At 40.3% G+C, this 18,411-nt stretch overlaps 2 protein-coding genes across 4 annotated transcripts; both read left to right on the top strand.

The window, feature by feature from the left end:
• Window positions 1-681: 681 nt before the first annotated feature.
• isg20 (interferon stimulated exonuclease gene) lies at window positions 682-5,189 on the top strand. Of its 3 annotated transcripts, none has more exons than XM_086299417.1 (4): window positions 682-791; window positions 2,347-3,018; window positions 3,990-4,190; window positions 4,369-5,189. In XM_086299417.1, the coding sequence occupies exons 2-4, from the start codon at window positions 2,377-2,379 to the stop codon at window positions 4,564-4,566; spliced, it is 1,041 nt and encodes a 346-aa protein (XP_086155543.1). In that variant the 5' UTR covers window positions 682-791; window positions 2,347-2,376; the 3' UTR covers window positions 4,567-5,189. The 3 variants fall into 3 exon arrangements, with proteins under 3 accessions (XP_086155543.1, XP_086155544.1, XP_086155545.1); XM_086299418.1 differs by lacking the exon at window positions 682-791 and adding an exon at window positions 821-1,327; XM_086299419.1 differs by lacking the exon at window positions 682-791 and adding an exon at window positions 1,417-1,647.
• A 3,056-nt stretch (window positions 5,190-8,245) lies between these two features.
• On the top strand, window positions 8,246-17,563 carry rlbp1b (retinaldehyde binding protein 1b). The gene is made up of 8 exons (XM_086299415.1): window positions 8,246-8,357; window positions 9,827-9,868; window positions 11,839-11,967; window positions 12,997-13,201; window positions 13,456-13,634; window positions 13,752-13,910; window positions 16,155-16,265; window positions 16,851-17,563. Exons 2-8 carry the CDS (start codon window positions 9,857-9,859, stop codon window positions 16,977-16,979), a joined length of 924 nt encoding a protein of 307 aa, XP_086155541.1. The 5' UTR covers window positions 8,246-8,357; window positions 9,827-9,856; the 3' UTR covers window positions 16,980-17,563.
• The last annotated feature ends 848 nt before the right edge of the window (window positions 17,564-18,411 follow it).

Below are 18,411 nucleotides of genomic sequence, written 5' to 3'. Positions count from 1 at the left end.
AAACCAGCCTCTCTTGGGCTGGAGAAAGTTATCCCAATCACAAAATACTATAAATATAAGCCAAATAATCAGTGCATCTACATCATTTTTCTGATATTTACTGATCTGTAGCTTTTTTTATTTTTTTGGGGGGGGGGGTACAGTTCACATGTTGGAAATCTAGATGTTAACCTTGATTAGAAGCTAAAATGCCACCGCATTTTTGTAAATGGGGACATTTATAGTCCTACAATTAATAATGTGGGATTCACATGAGATTTATTTTAGTACCTCTCCACTGAGTGCAAAGAAAGGTGTTTTGTTAATGGGACATTTCCAAACCCTTAGGCTATATTACAGGTAGCTAATGCTAAAATCTTTATTCTTTTTTTTTTTTCATGTGTTTTTGGCAGCGGTCCGAATTACGGACTGTATATAACATACAAGATGAGATCACTTTATCATCTCCGTAGGAGATCAGAGAGCAACTACAGTCCCATACAAAACTGATTGCTGATGTTGCTGCAAATAGCAAAAACCTAGAGTCTCTGGAGGAAATGAAGACGCTGATGGATTCTCAGACTTTTCTTGTGTATTTATTTATTTTCATATTTGTCACGCTTACATGTTTTACATCATCAAACAAAGTTTAATATTAGACAACGCACGGGTACGCACCCAACCAATAGGCGGCGACTCCGCATGTGAGTTTGTCTGAGTAAACTAAAGAAGAAGAGATTGAACCAATGGGATTAAAGAGTAGAGGCGATTTGTCCGGGCATGTTCAGACCCTACACGTGCTGTTTCAGAAGGTAACGTAAGATATTTTTACTCTTTCTCAATTCATTTCTGTTCTCGTGTTTGTCAGCGTTCAGAAATACGTCGTTTATGCTTGTAATCGATCTCAAGGGGCGTTGTCTTATTTTTAACGCGACTTTCTGCGGCTCGCTGGGGTTTTTCTTTTTATAATCAAACTGAGAGACAAACTGTGTTTAAATACGTGGAATTTCCAGCTGAATTTAGTCACATGCAAACTCGTTTTACATGAGCTTCAGTTTTTTTTCCTGAAATGTTACCGGCTAGTGTTTGATTTCAAAAGTGCCAAGCGCGTTTTTTGTAAAAAACAAAACAAAACTGTAAGCTTTTACAATCTATCAAGGCCTCGTCATATCCGGATCATCCAGGCGGATGATGTTTGGATGATGGGTGCTTTGTATATACAGCCTGAATTGTATGCTGGATTTATTATTTATCAACATGAAGACTGGCGAGGAAAAATTTTTTAAACTTTAACTTGACACCACCATCATATTTATGCCACTAAGAAGAGTCAAACTGTTAGTGTCAGGTATGTGGCCCTTAAAGGCACCCGTAAGTATGGCCACGTGTCCAGATTATTGTGGCTGGAGAATTACGATGTTCAGGTGGTACCAAATACGTTAGTCTCAAACTTTTTTGCTTTATTGTCTTCATAGTGCATGAAGTAAAAAACGGGGCTATATCAAAGTGATTTACTTTCGCATTGGCTAAAATTCCCTTTCAGGTGTACCAAAAATGCGACTATGCAGGGACAGTCCTCCTTGGGTGTTTTTCCAATCCTAAAAACGTGAAGAATTCCTCATGTTTGCAGAACATCGATACAGCCTATGGGTCTGAAAAGTGGAGCAAGTGCGCAAAATGCCTTACATTTGCATTTATTAATTCATTCATCCCTTATTTGATCGGGTCCATTTAGGGATCACCACATCTCCCTTCATTTCACACAATTCCTAGGATCCTCTTTTATCACCTCAGACCTTTCTCTGCATGTCCTCTTTCACTACATAATTAATCTACTCTGTGGTCTTTCTCTTTTCCTCCTGCCTTACAGCTTCATCTTCTCCAAGATATTCACTCTCCTGCTCATGCTCAAACCGCAATCTCAAAGTCTCTAGTTTCAGGTCATTCCAGATGAAATTTGAAGTTCTGGTTATTGTATTAGTATTAGGAATTACACTGGGTGTGGTCCTGCCTTAGCCAATCATTTCCTCCTAAGATGGTGCTTGTGATTCCACCAGACCTGCTTCATATTGCTGGTTCTATTGATGCTGTGTAAAAAGCAGATAAAGAGGGAAGTTGTGCAAAGGATGAAACTAAACTGCATGTGAAACATGGTGCTAATTTGTGCCTGGTGTATTCCTTGGGTTATCCAGGATATGCTAACCGGCTAATGACTTGTCAATCCCCATGTACTGTGTATTGTACAGGAATAGTTCATTAACAATTTTTTAAAATCATTTTCACATCATTTCAATAATCTGCAGTTCATGATGAGCCACATTTTTAATAAGGGTTATCACTATCCTGACTTTTGTGTTGTTTCCTCAGACATGACTGTGAAAACTGTTCCACGAATCAATGATGGCAGAGTCATCAAACAGGAGAAAAGCCTCCTCACGAGGTCTTCTCAGCAATTATCGGTATCTCTGTAAAAAAGCCATGGTGCTCTGCGCCATGGAGAATGCAAGAGCCAGGAAGAGGCATCAGGAAAAGAGGATAATCGCCAACATGAAGATGAAAAGAACGGACGCCCACCATGAATCACTTGATACAAACGTATTGATCAAAAGGTCTAAAATGAGCGCTCCAGAACAGGAAAATCAAAGCACTTTGAACTCTGAAAGCACTGATCTATCCAAACATACATCAGTGTCTGGAACAGCTAACCACCACTCTGTCATTGCGGCCCTTGGAGATCGGTGGGAGATGGACAGTGGCTTCTCCTCTGAAGCCAGTCCTCCAGCCAGTGGTCGAAGTTCGCCGTGTTTCAGCTCCTGCCCGACTACAGTGGTGGCATTGGACTGTGAGATGGTGGGGACAGGGTCTGGAGGACGTTGCAGCGAGCTGGCCCGCTGCAGCATCCTGGACTATCATGGGAACGTGCTGTATGATAAATACGTGAAACCCTGTCAGCCTGTCACAGACTTCAGGACTCGCTGGAGCGGCATCCGAAGGCATCATCTCCTCAACGCCACACCCTTCATTCAAGCCAGAGAAGAGGTACGTCTGAGTGTTTGTAGACAACAGTGATGAAAGATTTAACCTGGGCTCTAAAATAGAGACTGTTCTCCTGGGATAATCTGGTGGATTGAGGAGAAAAACTTCAGTTTAATCATTTTAGGACACTCTGTCATCATGGGGGGAGGAAGACTGTATATCAGACTTTTGTTCTATCATGTGCCCAACTTGAGTTTTTATTTGAAGAAAGTGGAATCCTAACTTTTAATTTTTTCCCTTCAGCCGATAACCTTGGTGTTATCGTCACCCCACCGGCAGTGCAATAGGGTGGTGCTCAAATGAACACAATAGATGCATTAACTAAAACTCTTGGCCAAGTTTAAATCTCGATGAATCATCCCTTTTCTTTTTTTTTTTTCTTCCTTGTTTTGTGTAGTACCAGGCTGAAAGTGTAAGCATGCTTGGTCTTGCTCTTTATTTGTCTATTTTAACATGTTAAAAAAATGTGGAAATGCAATGCACTACTGGAAGCTAATCGGGGCAGTACCGCTCATGTCGTCTGCCAAGACTAAGCTCAATACTAACGAAGAAGAACGTAGTGCGAACTGCAAAACAGGAGGACTGAAACAGATTTTAAAAAATATAAAAGCATTTCACAGAAAACAAAGTTAAATGCAGACTGTGTGTAGTCGAGCTTTCCTTCCACAACAGCACTGCTGCAGCGCACGGGCACTTAAAAATTGTCACTTGACTTTATGATGAGTTTAGAGCCCTTAGTCTGTCACAGGACATAAGTATGAAGACTTCAAGCTAGAGCCGAGAGAGACTGAATCTGCAAATTAGATTACAAATGAAATGCATGACAGCAGAAATCTAACCCCTGAATTCTGGAATTACTTCAGTAAACTTATTTGAATCTGTTACAGTCTAAAAAAAAAAAAAAAATAAATAAAATGTTAAGTAAATTGTCTTCCTCCTTGTTCCCTTGCATGGATTCTCACTCTCTACCTTAGATCCTCAGTATACTTGAAGGCAAAGTGGTCGTGGGCCACTCCATCTATAATGACTTTGAGGCACTGGACATGGTTCATCCCTGTCACATGGTCAGGGACACGAGTACAACGCGTCTCCTCAGCCGGTTGGCCGGTTTCCCCAGTAAATGCTGTCCCTCCCTCAGAACGCTGGCAAATAAGCTGCTGAACAGGAGCATACAGGTGAGAGCTTGAGATGAGAGGACGCTCCAAAACAAGTGATGAGCGGCTGTTTTGGAAAATTGTTCCTTTCAGGTCACAGCATTTTTCACTGAAGTTATTTTCTGGTATCTGAGACTAGATTTAGTAATATGCTCGTGTAACTGTTGTTGTAACCCTGTGGATCCTATCACTCTCTCAGGTTGGGAAGCGAGGTCATTGTTCAGTGGAGGATGCTCAGGCTGCGCTCGACCTCTACAAGCTGGTGGAGGGGGAGTGGGAGCAGGAGGTGCAGAACAAGCTGAGGGATGACGACGCTCCACTCGAGCCAAGCTTCTCCTCATCAAAGCACTACATGCAGGACGAGTACTGGCCGGATGACATCATTGCTGATGGCTAATAGGAGAAAAGTAATGGTGGGACAGTGGGAAATACCTCAGCAGGCTCCTTTTGCGTGATGATGTTCGTAGTCATCAGAGCAGGTTCAGAGAGTTAATGGAAGTCCGATCTGAATGAATGTTAGAAATGTTAAATTGAAGGTGTCCTGAATCACTTTGGAGAGAAATGCCTTTAAAATGTGGAACAAAAACACTTTCTAACTTATTGCGTTTAACATGTTAAACATGTTCAGAGCTTCTAACAAAAGACTTTTGGTTGTCTGTAGAAATGGTTGATCAAATTAGTCGTTCCAGACTTGATTGTATTTATAAAGTAAGAGTTGGTGCTCTTGTGTTTGAGGTTTGCAGTTCTCTAACAAGTATCTGCTCTTCCTTGAAAAATTCATCTATTAATTGGAAAAGATGACATAAATGTAGCTGTTCTTGAAAACACAAGATGAATGACTGCTTTTGAAATGTTAGTTACTGCCTTGATAGTAATATTTGTGATTTCCAAGTTTTTCTATGAGCTGATATTGGTCATGTGGACTGATGTTAGCAGGGTTCGGTTAGTATTTTGATCATCTCACATTGTAAGCTGCTCTGAAATGTCCTAATAAAACTGCATCATGTTTAAAAACAAAAAGTCCCATTGTTTGATATTAGTGCTTGTGAGGATAATTTTAGAAGTTCACAATGCAGACACCTCCAGCCTCACTAAAGTCATTCCCTGATGATGAAAGACCTTTACTGTACATTCTTCTTTCAGGTTGGTTTCCTAAGCACACTGTGTCATATCAGTTCAGGTTGTGGGTTTCTGTTAGCACCAGTAGCATTACATAATGAAATCTCACTTTAAGTGTTGGGAAATAATTTGGGGATCATTCAGACCTACTATTAAGTGTCACAAATACAGGCTCAGCATGTGAAACGATGTGATGGCACCCTGGCCAAATAGGTTACAAAACCCCTTCCATAACCTGGCCCAGTATCCTCATTTAACTTGGCAAAAGCTGTTTTTAGAGGATAAGCCAAACAAAAGGAAACATACTTGTTTCCAGACAGCGATTTAACTAATGTGCACAATTTACTTTATGTAGGCGAGTGCATTAAGCTGCAGGTAGAGCTGTACATATGTTTTTACATCTCATGCTTTAATTCTCAAGCATCTTTATACACACACATACACAAATGCACACACCTAAAGGCTGGACTTGGCCCTAAAGCTCAGGCAACAAGGGAAGAACAGAGCATAGCATTGTTTGCACAATCCATCTAATTTTGCTCCACAAATCGCTTTATTTAGCAGATCAGACCTGAATTAGCAGATTACTGGTTGGTTGGCTGCCTGCACCTTCGTCATAGCATCATCAGTGACGTTAACACGGTCGGGGTCATTCTGTTTAGCTAAAACACAAGATTATTCATGTTTGAACAGAGAAATGAAATCGCCAATAATTTTTTTTGATCATGCTTCACTGTGCTGCATAAAGATAACTTTAGACATTGGTCTCGCAAAATGAAGAAAGTGACTGTTTCATGCAAAGTTGTGTGCGTGAGAACTAATCAGATCACAGAGCAGTGTGGAAAGTTTAAGATCTTCTGTGGCCGCACATATGTCTACAGGCAGATCTGTGGGCTTGTGTGTGCAGATATGCAAGAAAATGGTGTATATTTTGAACCTTATTCATTATCTTAGCTGCTTCCTTTATTCCATACGTGTGACATACCCAATAGAGAAAAGATGTCTGACAGTTTTTGCTTTTATTTTTTGCTCTTGGTCATCTTTCGGTTATAGCGATAAGATTTTCTGAGTATTTCACGTGTAAAAGCAACATTCAGAGGATGATCAACCATATGAACCTTTTTTAAATGTTACCTACAGATGAAGGCGATACACTAAACATCGCAAGAAAATACAATCACAGAGTTATGCAAAATTGGCCAGCAATTTCTGCATCAACTTCCTCAGATTAGTAACCACTCTTCTATATAAAATTCACTTCCTTGGATAATGTTTCGAGTGCACTTGAGTTTATTATCCTGTTCCAAGACGGCTTCAGAGCGTGCACAGATGGCCTCCCATGACCTTTAAACACTATTTCGAGTTGCTGAGCCACTGAAACAACTAGAGACACATTTCCACTCCCATGCATTACTATTTTTACAGCACATTATTTTCCAAAATGTGTATTCTTTGCACGTACTGTATGTTTAGTGGAAAAGTGTGTTTTGGTACAAGAAAGGTTGTTGTTTTTTCTTGGCACACCTATAATGCACCTCAAACTTTGCAGTCTCTGATCGTGAACACATGTACTTTGAGACCAAAAGTTGTAATAGTTACCTGCAGGTACCCCGAGATAATTTTGGGGTTCTTGGAGACTGTTTTCCATCAGACGATCTGCACTTAGGGATAAAATTACTGGGATGGGAAATCAAACTGCCTGCAGTTTGAAAGATAAACCTCTTGTAGATGATCTTTCTTATAGTAGTTAAAAAAACATTTTACTAATTCATGGACATTAAAATGTTTTGTCTGAAGGCCTTTAAGAGTTCTTTAGGTTTTGGTATGATGATAGCACAGAGTTCAATTAAAAGCAACCCCTTGATTTTTAAATAAAGTTAAATGTCATTAGCACCATGGAACCCCATATTCTAAGGTGTCATGGGTTTACGGGGGGTTTTGGGATTTCCAAAGAACTCCCATAAAGTTCATTCTGTTCATCTGGATGTAGAGTTTTCAGTGGGAGAAATGTTTCGTCACCCATCCAAGTGACTTCTTCAGTCTCAGCTGACTGCAGGTTTCCCCAACCTTATAAACATAATATTTGCATAACGACTGAAACTAGCTCCCTGGCAAACAACGGGCTGTGAGGTCAGTTTCTTGATCATTAATATTTTCATTACCATTGATCCAGAAAAACAAAATGAAAATTCTGGAGTGGCCTAGTCAAAGTCCTGACCAGAATCTGATTGAGATGCTGTGTCATGACCTTAAAAAGGCAGCTCAGGCTCAGAAACCAGTGTAGCTGAATTACAACAATTCTCCCAAGATGAGTGGGCCAAAACTCCTCGACAGCGCTGTAAAAGATTCATTTCCAGTTATTGCAAATGCTTGCTGAGAGTGGCTCAACCTGTTATTAGGTTTATGGGGCATGTCTCGTGATTTGTCAGATAATTTATTTTAACATTTCTTCAAGAAGCCACCAACAGCACAAACACAGAGATGTTCAGTTCAGCGACTGGCCAACAGAGAAATTGTAATTTAGTTGCACTTTTGCGGTGGCTTAATTTTTCAGCTCTCTGGGTTTCTGCTCGACCCCAACAACTTGCATGAAATGTGATAAATTATGCAATTTAAGTTTGCAGAACCAGACTAACCACGTCTTCTCAATTATACCTCCAAACATGTGAAACAGAGCATTTGAACACAGTGTGTTCATCCTGGGGACTCAGCACTCACAATGGTCTCTGTTCACTCCGTTCAAGTCTCCTCGGAATGCAATCAAATCCCTCTTCTCCTTAAATCACTTCTGAACTGAAGGGTACACTTAACTTTACATCATCCTGGCCCTGCCTTTCATCACCGGAGCTCGTCCACCATTGGTTAAAAAAGCAACCCCATCACAGCTACTTCCCCCCCCCCCCTTTCCACACTCACTGCCTCTTTTATACTGATTGAAAAGAAAAAGGAGCCTGTTGGGTGTAATCTGCTGTGACGCGACTAATCCCAACACTACAAATCATAGCTCCCATCGACACTTCTCAGCACAGACCCTGTGACTCCCCGCCAGCTACTTCACGTCTGCCTCAGGTAGGAATCGGCCTTCTTTGCTCAGATGATGCTTCCAGTTGTATTCAGTTCCTTAACTCCTGTTGTTACCAGGCAGTGGATTTGGCTCAGCTTTACAGACTTCATCTTATGTAGTAGGATGAAATTATGGATGTTTTGCTGCCTTGTTTCTCTTTTATCTCGAGGTATCTAAAAGCAGATCATTCCAGCTCAAATCTTGTGCAGTGGGTGCATCATGGGGCTGACAGTGGTTAGGTTTGAGGCGTTTCCACTGAGACCGAGAGTCATAAAAATGCAAGCACTCGTAATACCACAGCTTTGGGCTGTGTAGCATGGTATTATAAAGACATATGGATGTTGCTGGTCTTTATGAATATATTTTATAAGTGCTTAATAGACTATTAGACTGCACTTTCATTTTCTTTCAAGTAAATAACTGACCGCAACTAGGTTAGCTATTCAACTTTTGTTCAAATCTCCTTCATCAAGTGGTTGCATGCTGTATTATACTGTATGTATGCCTATATGTATGCACCATTGTACCAATTAAAGATTTTCTTGCTCTATATCTAACATTTTTCCCATCGACACCCACTGTGAGCCTGATGATTATGAAACTAAAAGGCTGTCAAGCTTAACTCTCCTGATAAGTCACCCAGGATTGGCAAAAGCTAAATATAGCCAAAAAGGTACCATGTGAGAGCAGAGAGGATGGGATAATTGGAGGTGAGCTTCCCTCCCTCCAAGACATCTACAGGAAGCGGTGCCTGAGGAAAGCGGGGAGGATCATCAAGGACTCCAGTCACCCCAGCCATAAACTGTTCAGACTGCTTCCATCAGGAAGGAGGTTCTGCAGCATCCGGTCCCGTACCAGCAGACTGAGAGACAGCTTTTTCCATCAGGCCATCAGACTGCTGAACACGTCATAGACACCTCAGCTTCACTACTGGAACTTCAACATTATGCACTCCACACTGTATATAAATGCCACTTGTTTTGCACATATTCAACTCTGTATATTTTATATATTTTATTATTATTATTATTATTATTATTATTTTATTTTATTTTTTTACTATTTAATTTGTAAAAATGTGTATACACACACACACACACACACACACACACACACACACACACACACACACACACACACACACACGTAGGAAAATATTTAGTATACACATCCAGAAATGCATACACTATTATATATTGTACATATATTTATTAGTTTCAGGTTGGCCATTCTTGTATTTTGCTCGTTTGTGTTGTTGTGTTTGCACATCTCTGATGCTTGTGGGGCTCGCACACAAGAATTTCACTCGCATGTGCTGTGCCAGTGTGCCTGCACATGTGATGTGACAATAAAAAGTGATTTGATTTGATTTGATTTGATTTTGAAAAGGGATTTAGAAGGACTACAGTGTGTCAGTTTTTAAGATTTAAGTGGGATTGATAAGAATCACAAGTTACCTCTTCTTTTCTTCCAGACAGGACAAGGACATTTTTAAAGAGAAGACATGGCTGTAGTCGTGAGTATCTCCACTTTTACACTCTTAAACAGACAAACAGGACAGCATTCATAAGGACAAACATTTATTCTCCATCTCAGATGGATTCAGCTGCAGCTCAAAACTTCCCAAAGGCCCATTGTTGCAGACACCAGCGATAGCCACAGTTTCTTTAGCTGCTAATCTCTGATCCCTGCTTCAGGTCGAATAGTGGTCCTCACCATGTATTTACAAGCTTTGCAGGACTCATGTGAGGGAGATTAACCAAAACACTGAAGTCTATTGATTGCGGACCTGCAACACTGGTGGACAGGCATCCTGTCTCACGTGGATTAGACGTGTTTTAAAGCTCACACAGCAAAACCCAGTCTTGTGAGAGAGTTAAATTGACATGACGAGGTACTCGGCTTTTATCCAAAGTGCTGCGCAACTTAAAAGTTTTCCTGCAGACACGTGAAACATAAACATCTTTGTGCTCACAGGGAAACGGTTTTCCATCAGCCATTATAACAAACTGCAACATCTTTAGTTAGTCTCCCCCATTACAGCAATTTTGACAGGTGACACTGCTGCCATTAAAAATGAATGTGCTTCATTCACCTGTGCCACTAAGCCAGTGAACATCCATAATGTCAAGATCCTGGAAATGGCACACCTAAGTGGAATGCATCCATTTTTAATGATGGTAATCATACCTGTGCCTTCTTACTATGATAAAATGTTTGCTCTGAACAGGGCCGACTGGGGTTTGTGTTCAAAAGCACAACTTTGTCTGTTGGTTTAAAGCATTTAATCTTTACTAAAGTGGATATAGCATGCTCAGTTTCATATTCATTTCTTGACCACAACTAGAGTAGCTTTGAATTGAGATCAGTTCCACTTATCCTTATTTTGCAGTGGGGTGGGGTGGTGGTGTTGGGGGTGTAGAGTGGTGGAGCCTATCGCAGCAATCATAGGGTGAGAGGCAGGGTACACCCTGGACACATCGCCAGTCTGTCACAGGGCTAACACCGAGAAACAGCCACCCATTCACACTCAGACCCATGGCCAATTTAGAATCATCAATTACCCTAAAGTCCCACCATATGTCTTTGGACTGTGGGAGGAGGCCTGAGACAACCCACCCAAACACAGGGAGAGCATGCAAACTCTACACAGAAAGACTTCGGCAAGATGGTGGAGTCAAACTCAGGACCTTACTGCTGTGAGGCAACAGCATTAACCACTGCGCCACCCGCTGCCCTTCAGTTCAGTTCAATTAGTTCCAAATCACAACAACATTTACCTCAACATTGTAAGGCAAGGACCCTACAATAATCCAGAGAAAACAACCAGGCCACCCTTATGAGCAAGCACTTGGCAAAAGTGTGAAGGAAAAACTCCCTTTAACAGGAAGAAACCTCCAGCAGAACCATGCTCAGTGAGGGTGGTGGGTGAGGGCAGGAAAACAGGACAAAAGACAGAGATTAGTCAAGTCAAGGCCACTGGAGAAAGCCCTGTCACCTTTAGATTTGAACTGGGAGTGTGGAACTAATAAAAGCATCTGACTGGAGGAGCGCAGAGTTCGAGTGGATAGGTGCAGGCTAAGAAGTAAGATTAAATGCAAAGTTGTGTATAAACATGAACACATAGTGAGTTTAAAGAAGTGAATAAAAAAGAAACACTTTGTGCATCATGTGCACCTATTGTTGCATAACTAAGAAACTAAGGGAGGATTCAGGGTCACTTGATCCAGTCCCAACTATATGCTTTATCAAAAAGGAACATTTTTAAGCCTAATCTTAAAAGAAGACAACGTGTCTGTCTCCCGAATCCAGACTGGAAGTTGGACTTTGGGAGGTCGTTTGATTTACTAGTCCATTTGTTTCCCTGATTAAGTGTCTTTAAATGTTTCTGAGGAATTTGAGATTACAGGACCAATAGATTTTCTCACTATAAATAAACATTTATAAGCAACCATGACAAGCTGTAATAATATCTTCTGTCCTCAGAGTGGAACTTACCGTATGGTGTCAGAGGAGGAGCAGGCGCTCAGGGCCAAGCTGGAGCGTCTGACCGTCAAGGACCACGGACCAGTTTTTGGACCCTGCACCAACGTGCCAGACCACACAATGCAGAAGGTGATCAAAGAAATCTTTGGAATAAGATCAAGATTCATCAGAGTCACATCAGGACAAAAAACTCTTTAACAAGCAAAGGAATTGTAATGCAATGCCAGAACAACCCCAGTAAAACCTCCAGGTTTCCTTTTGTTAAAAGGGAGTTTTTCCTTCCCACTGTTGCCTAATGCTAGCTCATAGGGAGTCATCTGATTGTTGGCATTATCCCTCTATTATTGTAGCGTCTTTACCCCATTTTACGCTAGATAAATAACTCTAAATTGAAGTTTGTTTTCATAAATAAAATTAAAGTTTGAGAATATACAACTTTCAATGGTTTACTTATTAACAATGTCCAGTTTTTTGAAGGTACATCTTTGTGTTGGTGTTCCAAATTGGGAAAAAACATTAAGGCTTCATTAGGATGTGCAATACCCTTTCACAACAATAGGTGGCACCAGAAATGTAAAACTTGGGATAGTAGCCCTCCAATTGTTTGTCTTAAGTTACAAATTGGAAGCAGTGACTTTAACCTCCTAGGACCTGGCATCCACATATGTGGACATCACATTTTGGGTTATTTAGACCAAAATACTAAATTTTGCTCTACAAGGGCCTGATATCCACTTACAAGGACATTATACTGCCTCTGTCTTATCAAAATTGAAAACGAATATCCTCATATGTGGCTCTCATCTTTCTTGGAAAAGAAATCAAGTAAAAAAAAAAAAAAAAATCTGGTGATTCTTTGTTTTTACGTTCATCGGGTTCCAATCAGCCCAAATATCAAAGATTAAAAATGCATGCCATGGAAGAGTTCGGGTCTTAAAGCTGGCTTGTCATTCTTAATTGTGGTTAGACCACTACCCTATCCTATCTAAATTATCACCCTGTATCTGGTAGAACACAATGGTTTGATCAGTACGACCAACTTTAAGGGCATAAGTGAAATGAAACATGGACCATATTTATGAAAATAAACCCTTATACAACCAGGACCACTCAAATATAATCTGTGAACTAACTGCCTGGACTGGCTCCTCTCTGCAGGCCAAGGATGAGCTGAATGAGACCGATGAGAAGCGGGTGTCAGCAGTGAAGGAGTTGCGAGCAATTATTAAGGAGAAGGCAGAAGGTGGTGATGATCTGGCCAAGGGGGTGCAGGACACCTTCGGGGAGAAACCAGACAACATGCTGACCCACTTCATTCGTGCCAGGAAGTACGACGTGCCCAGGGCTTTCGACCTTATGAAGGGTAAAATGTTCAAAATGAGCGGCTGAAAGTGGCAGATCTAAATACATGCACATCATTTCTTCCTCTGTGCATCTAAGCGTCATTATGGTATCAATTCTGAAAAGTCATGTAGCCTCACAAACATATGATTTTATCATAAGGATCCAGGTTAAAAAAAGAAATAAAAAAAATAAAAAAATTTACCACCTGTAGTTAAAAAAAGCATTTTTCAAAGATGAAATGTAATCTAATAGGATTCCTGTGCTTCTACTCAGGTTATGTGCGTTTTAGGAAGGATTACCCCGAGCTGTTCGAGAACCTGACCCCTGAGGCCGTGCGCAGCACCATCGAGGCCGGCTACCCCGGCATCCTGCATAGCAGAGACAAATACGGCCGTGTGGTCCTGCTTTTCAACATCGAGAACTGGGACTACGAGGAGATCACCTTTGACGAGGTATGGTGACTCATTTCTTTTATTACACAGGAAGCTTATGTATTTTTGTCCCATCTCTGACAGGAGCTTACTAGAAGATACTATAAATATAAAACATGTTTGTCTGTGTGCATTCAGATCCTGCGCGCCTACTGTGTGATACTTGAGAAGCTTCTAGAGAACGAGGAAACTCAAATCAATGGATTCTGTATCATTGAAAACTTCAAGGGCTTCACCATGCAGCAGGCATCAGGAATCAAACCCACTGAGCTCAAAAAGATGGTGGACATGTTACAGGTGGGGGGGAAAAAATCCATTATTTTGGTTGAATTACTTTAGAGGAGAAGTAAGTAAGTAAACTTTATTTATTAAGCGCTTTTCACAGACAGACAATCACAAAGCGCCGTACACAAATATTAAAATAAACAATAAAATCAATAGACATTATATACAATGTAAAAGATCAAATGTAAATAATGTAAAAAATATAAAATATGTAGATCAACAAAAGGCTTGTTTGAACAGAAGAGTTTTTAACAGTTTTTTAAAAGAATCCACAGAGTCAAGCAAACATAAATGTAGTGGTAAACTGTTCCACAGCCTTGGTGCAACAGACTGAAAGGCTCTGTCCCCTTTTGTCTTCAGTCGTGTACGGGGAACAACTAAGAGACTCTGAGTCTGTGGGCGGAGATGACGAGCAGCAGTGTATTTTATAAGAAGCTTGGATAAGTAATCTGGAGCCTGGCCATTTAGTGCTCTGTATGTTAAAACAAGAATTTTAAAGCGAATTCTAAACTCTATTGGGAGCCAATGTAAAGAATATAAGATGGGAGTGATGTGAACACGCTTGGTAGAGCGAGTTAGTAATCTGGCTGCTGCGTTTTGTATTGTCTGGAGGCGAGAGAGAGATGATTTATCCAAGCTAGTAAAAAGGGAATTACAGTAATCTAAGTGTGATGACACAAATGCATGAATGAGTTTTTCCAGTTCAGCTGAGGAAACCATATGTCGCAGTTTAGATATGTTTCTTAAATGATAGAAACAGGAACGAGACAAGGATTTTACATGAGAGTCGAGGCCCAGAGAAGAGTCAAATATTACTCCAAGATTTCGAATATTTGACTTGACAGATGGACAGAAAGAGGCAAGAACCTGACTGATTTTAGAATGTAGCTCAGGAGGAGCTATGATCATGGTCTCGGTCTTGTTAGTATTTAGAACAAGGTAGTTGCTTGAAAGACAATCAGAAACCTGGGTTAAGCACTGGACTAGGGTGGACAGCCTATCCAGCTGATGAGGCTTAAAGGACATATGGAGCTGAATGTCATCAGCATAAAAATGATAAGACAGGTCGCTAAAAGATTGAATGATACCAGCTAAAGGAAGCATATAAAAAGAAAATAGTAATGGACCTAAAACTGAGCCCTGTGGGACCCCACAGGTCAGGGCAGCAATGTCAGAGGTGAACCTGTCAGTCCTAACAGAAAAGGTCCTATCTGATAAGTAGGAAGAAAACCAGTCTAGGGCAGAGCCAGATATAGCAGCCAAAACCTTGAGCCTGTTAAGTAGGATTTTGTGGTCGATAGTGTCAAAGGCTGCACTAAGATCAAGCAAAATGATCACAGAACAGTTCCCTGCGTCAGATGCCATTAATAGATCATTATAGACTCTTAAGAGAGCGGTCTCTGTAGAGTGCTGCTTTTGAAAGCCAGACTGAAAAAGGGTCAAGAATGTGTAATTTACATAAGAGAGACCTGAACTGATTTTCAACAATTTTTTCAAGTAATTTACTTACAAATGGCAATTTTGAAATAGGTCGGTAATTACTAGCAGAGCTAGGATCAAGATTCTGTTTTTTTAACAGAGGAGTTACCTCAGCGTGTTTAAAATAAGATGGAACACAGCCTTGCCTCAGTGAACTGTTGATGATGGATAGTAATGTGGGACCAATGCTGGTGATAGACCCAGACAGGACAGAGTGAGGTAATATATCTACAGAGCATGATGAGGATTTCATTTTACCTAAAACTATAATTAAGTCATTTAGTGTGATTGGAGAAAAGGAGGTAAATGATCCAAGACAGCAAGGGGTATCTTCATAAGGGGAGGCACTTTAGGAAATTTTGGATTTCAAGTCCATCACCTTATTTACAAAGTAATTAAGGAAAGTATTACAATCTTCATCAGAAAGCAACAGAGCATGCTGGGTTGGAGGAGAAACAATACTGTTGATGGTATCAAATAGAATTCTTGAATTATTTTTATGACGATTTATAAGATTATTGAAGTAAGAGGATCTGGCCTCTTTGACTGATTCATTATATAGGTAAAGTAGGTCTTTAAAGTGCTCACGATGGACAGTCAGACCGGTGGACTTCCACAGACGCTCTGCTTTTCGTCTGTGGAAGCAGAGCGTCCACAGCTCAAAAACCATTGTATAATAGAGTAGTCAAACAAAGTTTCAACACTTTGACTTGGCATTCATTTATGATGGGATTTTTAGATTCCTTGCCCTTCATCTTGCTCTTTGTGTTCCACCAGGACTCATTCCCTGCCCGTTTCAAAGCTGTGCACTTCATCCACCAGCCCTGGTACTTCACTACCACCTATAATGTGGTCAAACCTCTCATGAAGAGCAAGCTGCTGGAGAGAGTGAGTCAAATGAATCATATTCAATGACAACATAGATTGGTTTTAGTCCTTGTAGAGAGCATTAATGGCAGACATTAAGGGGGTTTGCAATTCAAACTGTGACCACTGTTGCCCCTTAAGTCTCTGATATATAAACCTATCATCAGCCAAGCTCAAGATATCCTTTATATTTTGGTTTGAGTGCAGGAGAGCTGTAATATGCAACGTGACAGCATCTGACTTGACATGAACCTGCTTGGCAAAAAGTAGCAAAAACAGTTTTGCATTTTTTCTAATAAAACAAGACTTTCATACATACTCGACAGTCAAGTACCACTGTATTAATTCAATAATGTGTTGGTCTGGATCCTTCAGTTTGCTTCTGAAAGGATTTTGATGTGTGTTTCACTCTGATTAACAGAGCTGAATCTAATAACCATAATGCCACTCTAAAAATTGGTTTTATGGTGCGCTTAAGCAATACGTTTGAGTCTGTCAGGATATTCAATACAAGGATATTAAATTAATTTATGACTTTGACATTTGGCTGCTGAAGGATAGCACACACTTTTAAGCATCTCTAACAGCTGCGGATGTTCGTTTTAGGTGTTCGTGCACGGAGACGAGTTGGAAAATTACTACAAGGAGTTTGATGCCGAAATTCTCCCTGCCGAGTTTGACGGAAAAGGTCCCAAGTACGACGGCAAGGCCACAGCAGCCAAGCTGTTTGACTAGACATCCTCAGTCCTTTTGCCAATGAGGGGTCGAGAGCCTTTACGTATTATAAACCCTATAGACTGTGAAGAATCAACGCCCAATCTAGCTGTGTGGTTGTAGGAACTAAAGTTATGAATGAAAGTCGTGACTGTGTTAGAAGGTAAAATGATATTGTACTGCACAGGTCCTGGTAAAGCACATTCAAGACAAAAACTAGACAAGCCATCCCAGTGACACCGTATAGTTTGAATTTTCTAGTTGATGACCATCAAAAGTGCCATACATGCTCCAAATAACTACAGAGTGCATACACTTCATGTATTTGCTTGTCTTTCTTTGAAAGTCAGTCCTATGATAAGTAAAACTTACTTCTAACTCATTACAGTGAACATTTTAGTGTTTGTATTTATTTACTTTTTGCCAATTCTGTATTTTTTTTTTTAGCAGAATAAGCAGTCCAGTCCAAATTATCTCGCTCAGGCCAGGACTTTTTTTCGTTGGTGCAATTAAGATAAATTTTAGTCCAATTAGCATCAATCTTGTCACAGGGTTCCCCTTTTTATCACTAGAACCATAACCAATAAATAAATAAATAAATAAATGCAGATAAGTTAATGTACACAGTGGTGGATTAGCTGTGACAATCACTTTTAGTTCATTCCAAACCCAAGTACATGGACTGAATGACTGGCTGCCTTGGAGGCAGTTGTCAATCTTAAAAGAAAAAGAAGAAGAAGAAGAAGCAGAAGAAGCAGCATGGTTTGGTACTGGTGTGAAGTGTACAGAAGCTTATGATTATGGACCAAAAAAATAAAATAAAATAAAATAAAATAAAATAAAAGTCATATATGTGATTATCTTATCACATACAGTGTTTTTCCATTACGCAAAAACACTGCCAATCCTGACCGGCTCTGAACACCACATGTTATGTCTCCGTTTTGTCAAACTGTGCTTTCTCTGGACTTAAATTCACCCACCACACAGATGGTTTATTACTGGCAGGCCCCAGCTTTCTCAGGACCCAACCTCTTATCCCTGATCATCTTCTTGCACAAGGCTGGTATTCCAACAAGTGCCTCTCTTTCCTGCTTTTCTTTCTTTCTTTCTTTCTTTTTTTAAGACTTCTTCAGTAAGGTATAATAAAGTTTGACCCATTGTGCTACCCAGTGCACCAATAACAATGTCAATACATGTACAATAAACTGTTAATAAATGCAAAGTGTTGTGACTTTGTTGATGTAGAAATACACAAAAGGAAACAATATGTGAAAATCACTTGTAAACAGGCTGCGCACCATGAAAACACCCACATTTTCCTTCATTTTCTACATCATAATCATATATTCAACAATGCAGACAAGCCCCTGTTATGTGAAATGAGACTAAAAAGAAAAATCTTGTCAAGTAACTTGAAAAAACTCATTCATCCAGGAACAAGTTAATGAAG

This window comes from Aulonocara sp. 'chitande type north' Nkhata Bay, linkage group LG7, assembly GCF_057382095.1.
Source record: "Aulonocara sp. 'chitande type north' Nkhata Bay isolate Kocher_YH1m ecotype deep benthic linkage group LG7, A_spYH_male_GT1.1, whole genome shotgun sequence".
NCBI lineage: Eukaryota > Metazoa > Chordata > Actinopteri > Cichliformes > Cichlidae > Aulonocara > Aulonocara sp. 'chitande type north' Nkhata Bay.
This window is presented reverse-complemented; position numbering and strand designations above follow the sequence as displayed.

Coding starts and splice junctions, on each gene's coding strand:
- isg20 (XM_086299417.1), top strand. CDS start 2,377: ATGATGGCAGAGTCATCAAACAGGAGAAAAGCCTCCTCACGAGGTCTT. Junction 3,019..3,989: donor TCATTCAAGCCAGAGAAGAG/GTACGTCTGAGT, acceptor TCTCTACCTTAG/ATCCTCAGTATACTTGAAGG. Junction 4,191..4,368: donor TGCTGAACAGGAGCATACAG/GTGAGAGCTTGA, acceptor TCACTCTCTCAG/GTTGGGAAGCGAGGTCATTG.
- rlbp1b (XM_086299415.1), top strand. Junction 13,202..13,455: donor GGCTTTCGACCTTATGAAGG/GTAAAATGTTCA, acceptor GCTTCTACTCAG/GTTATGTGCGTTTTAGGAAG. Junction 16,266..16,850: donor AGAGCAAGCTGCTGGAGAGA/GTGAGTCAAATG, acceptor TGTTCGTTTTAG/GTGTTCGTGCACGGAGACGA.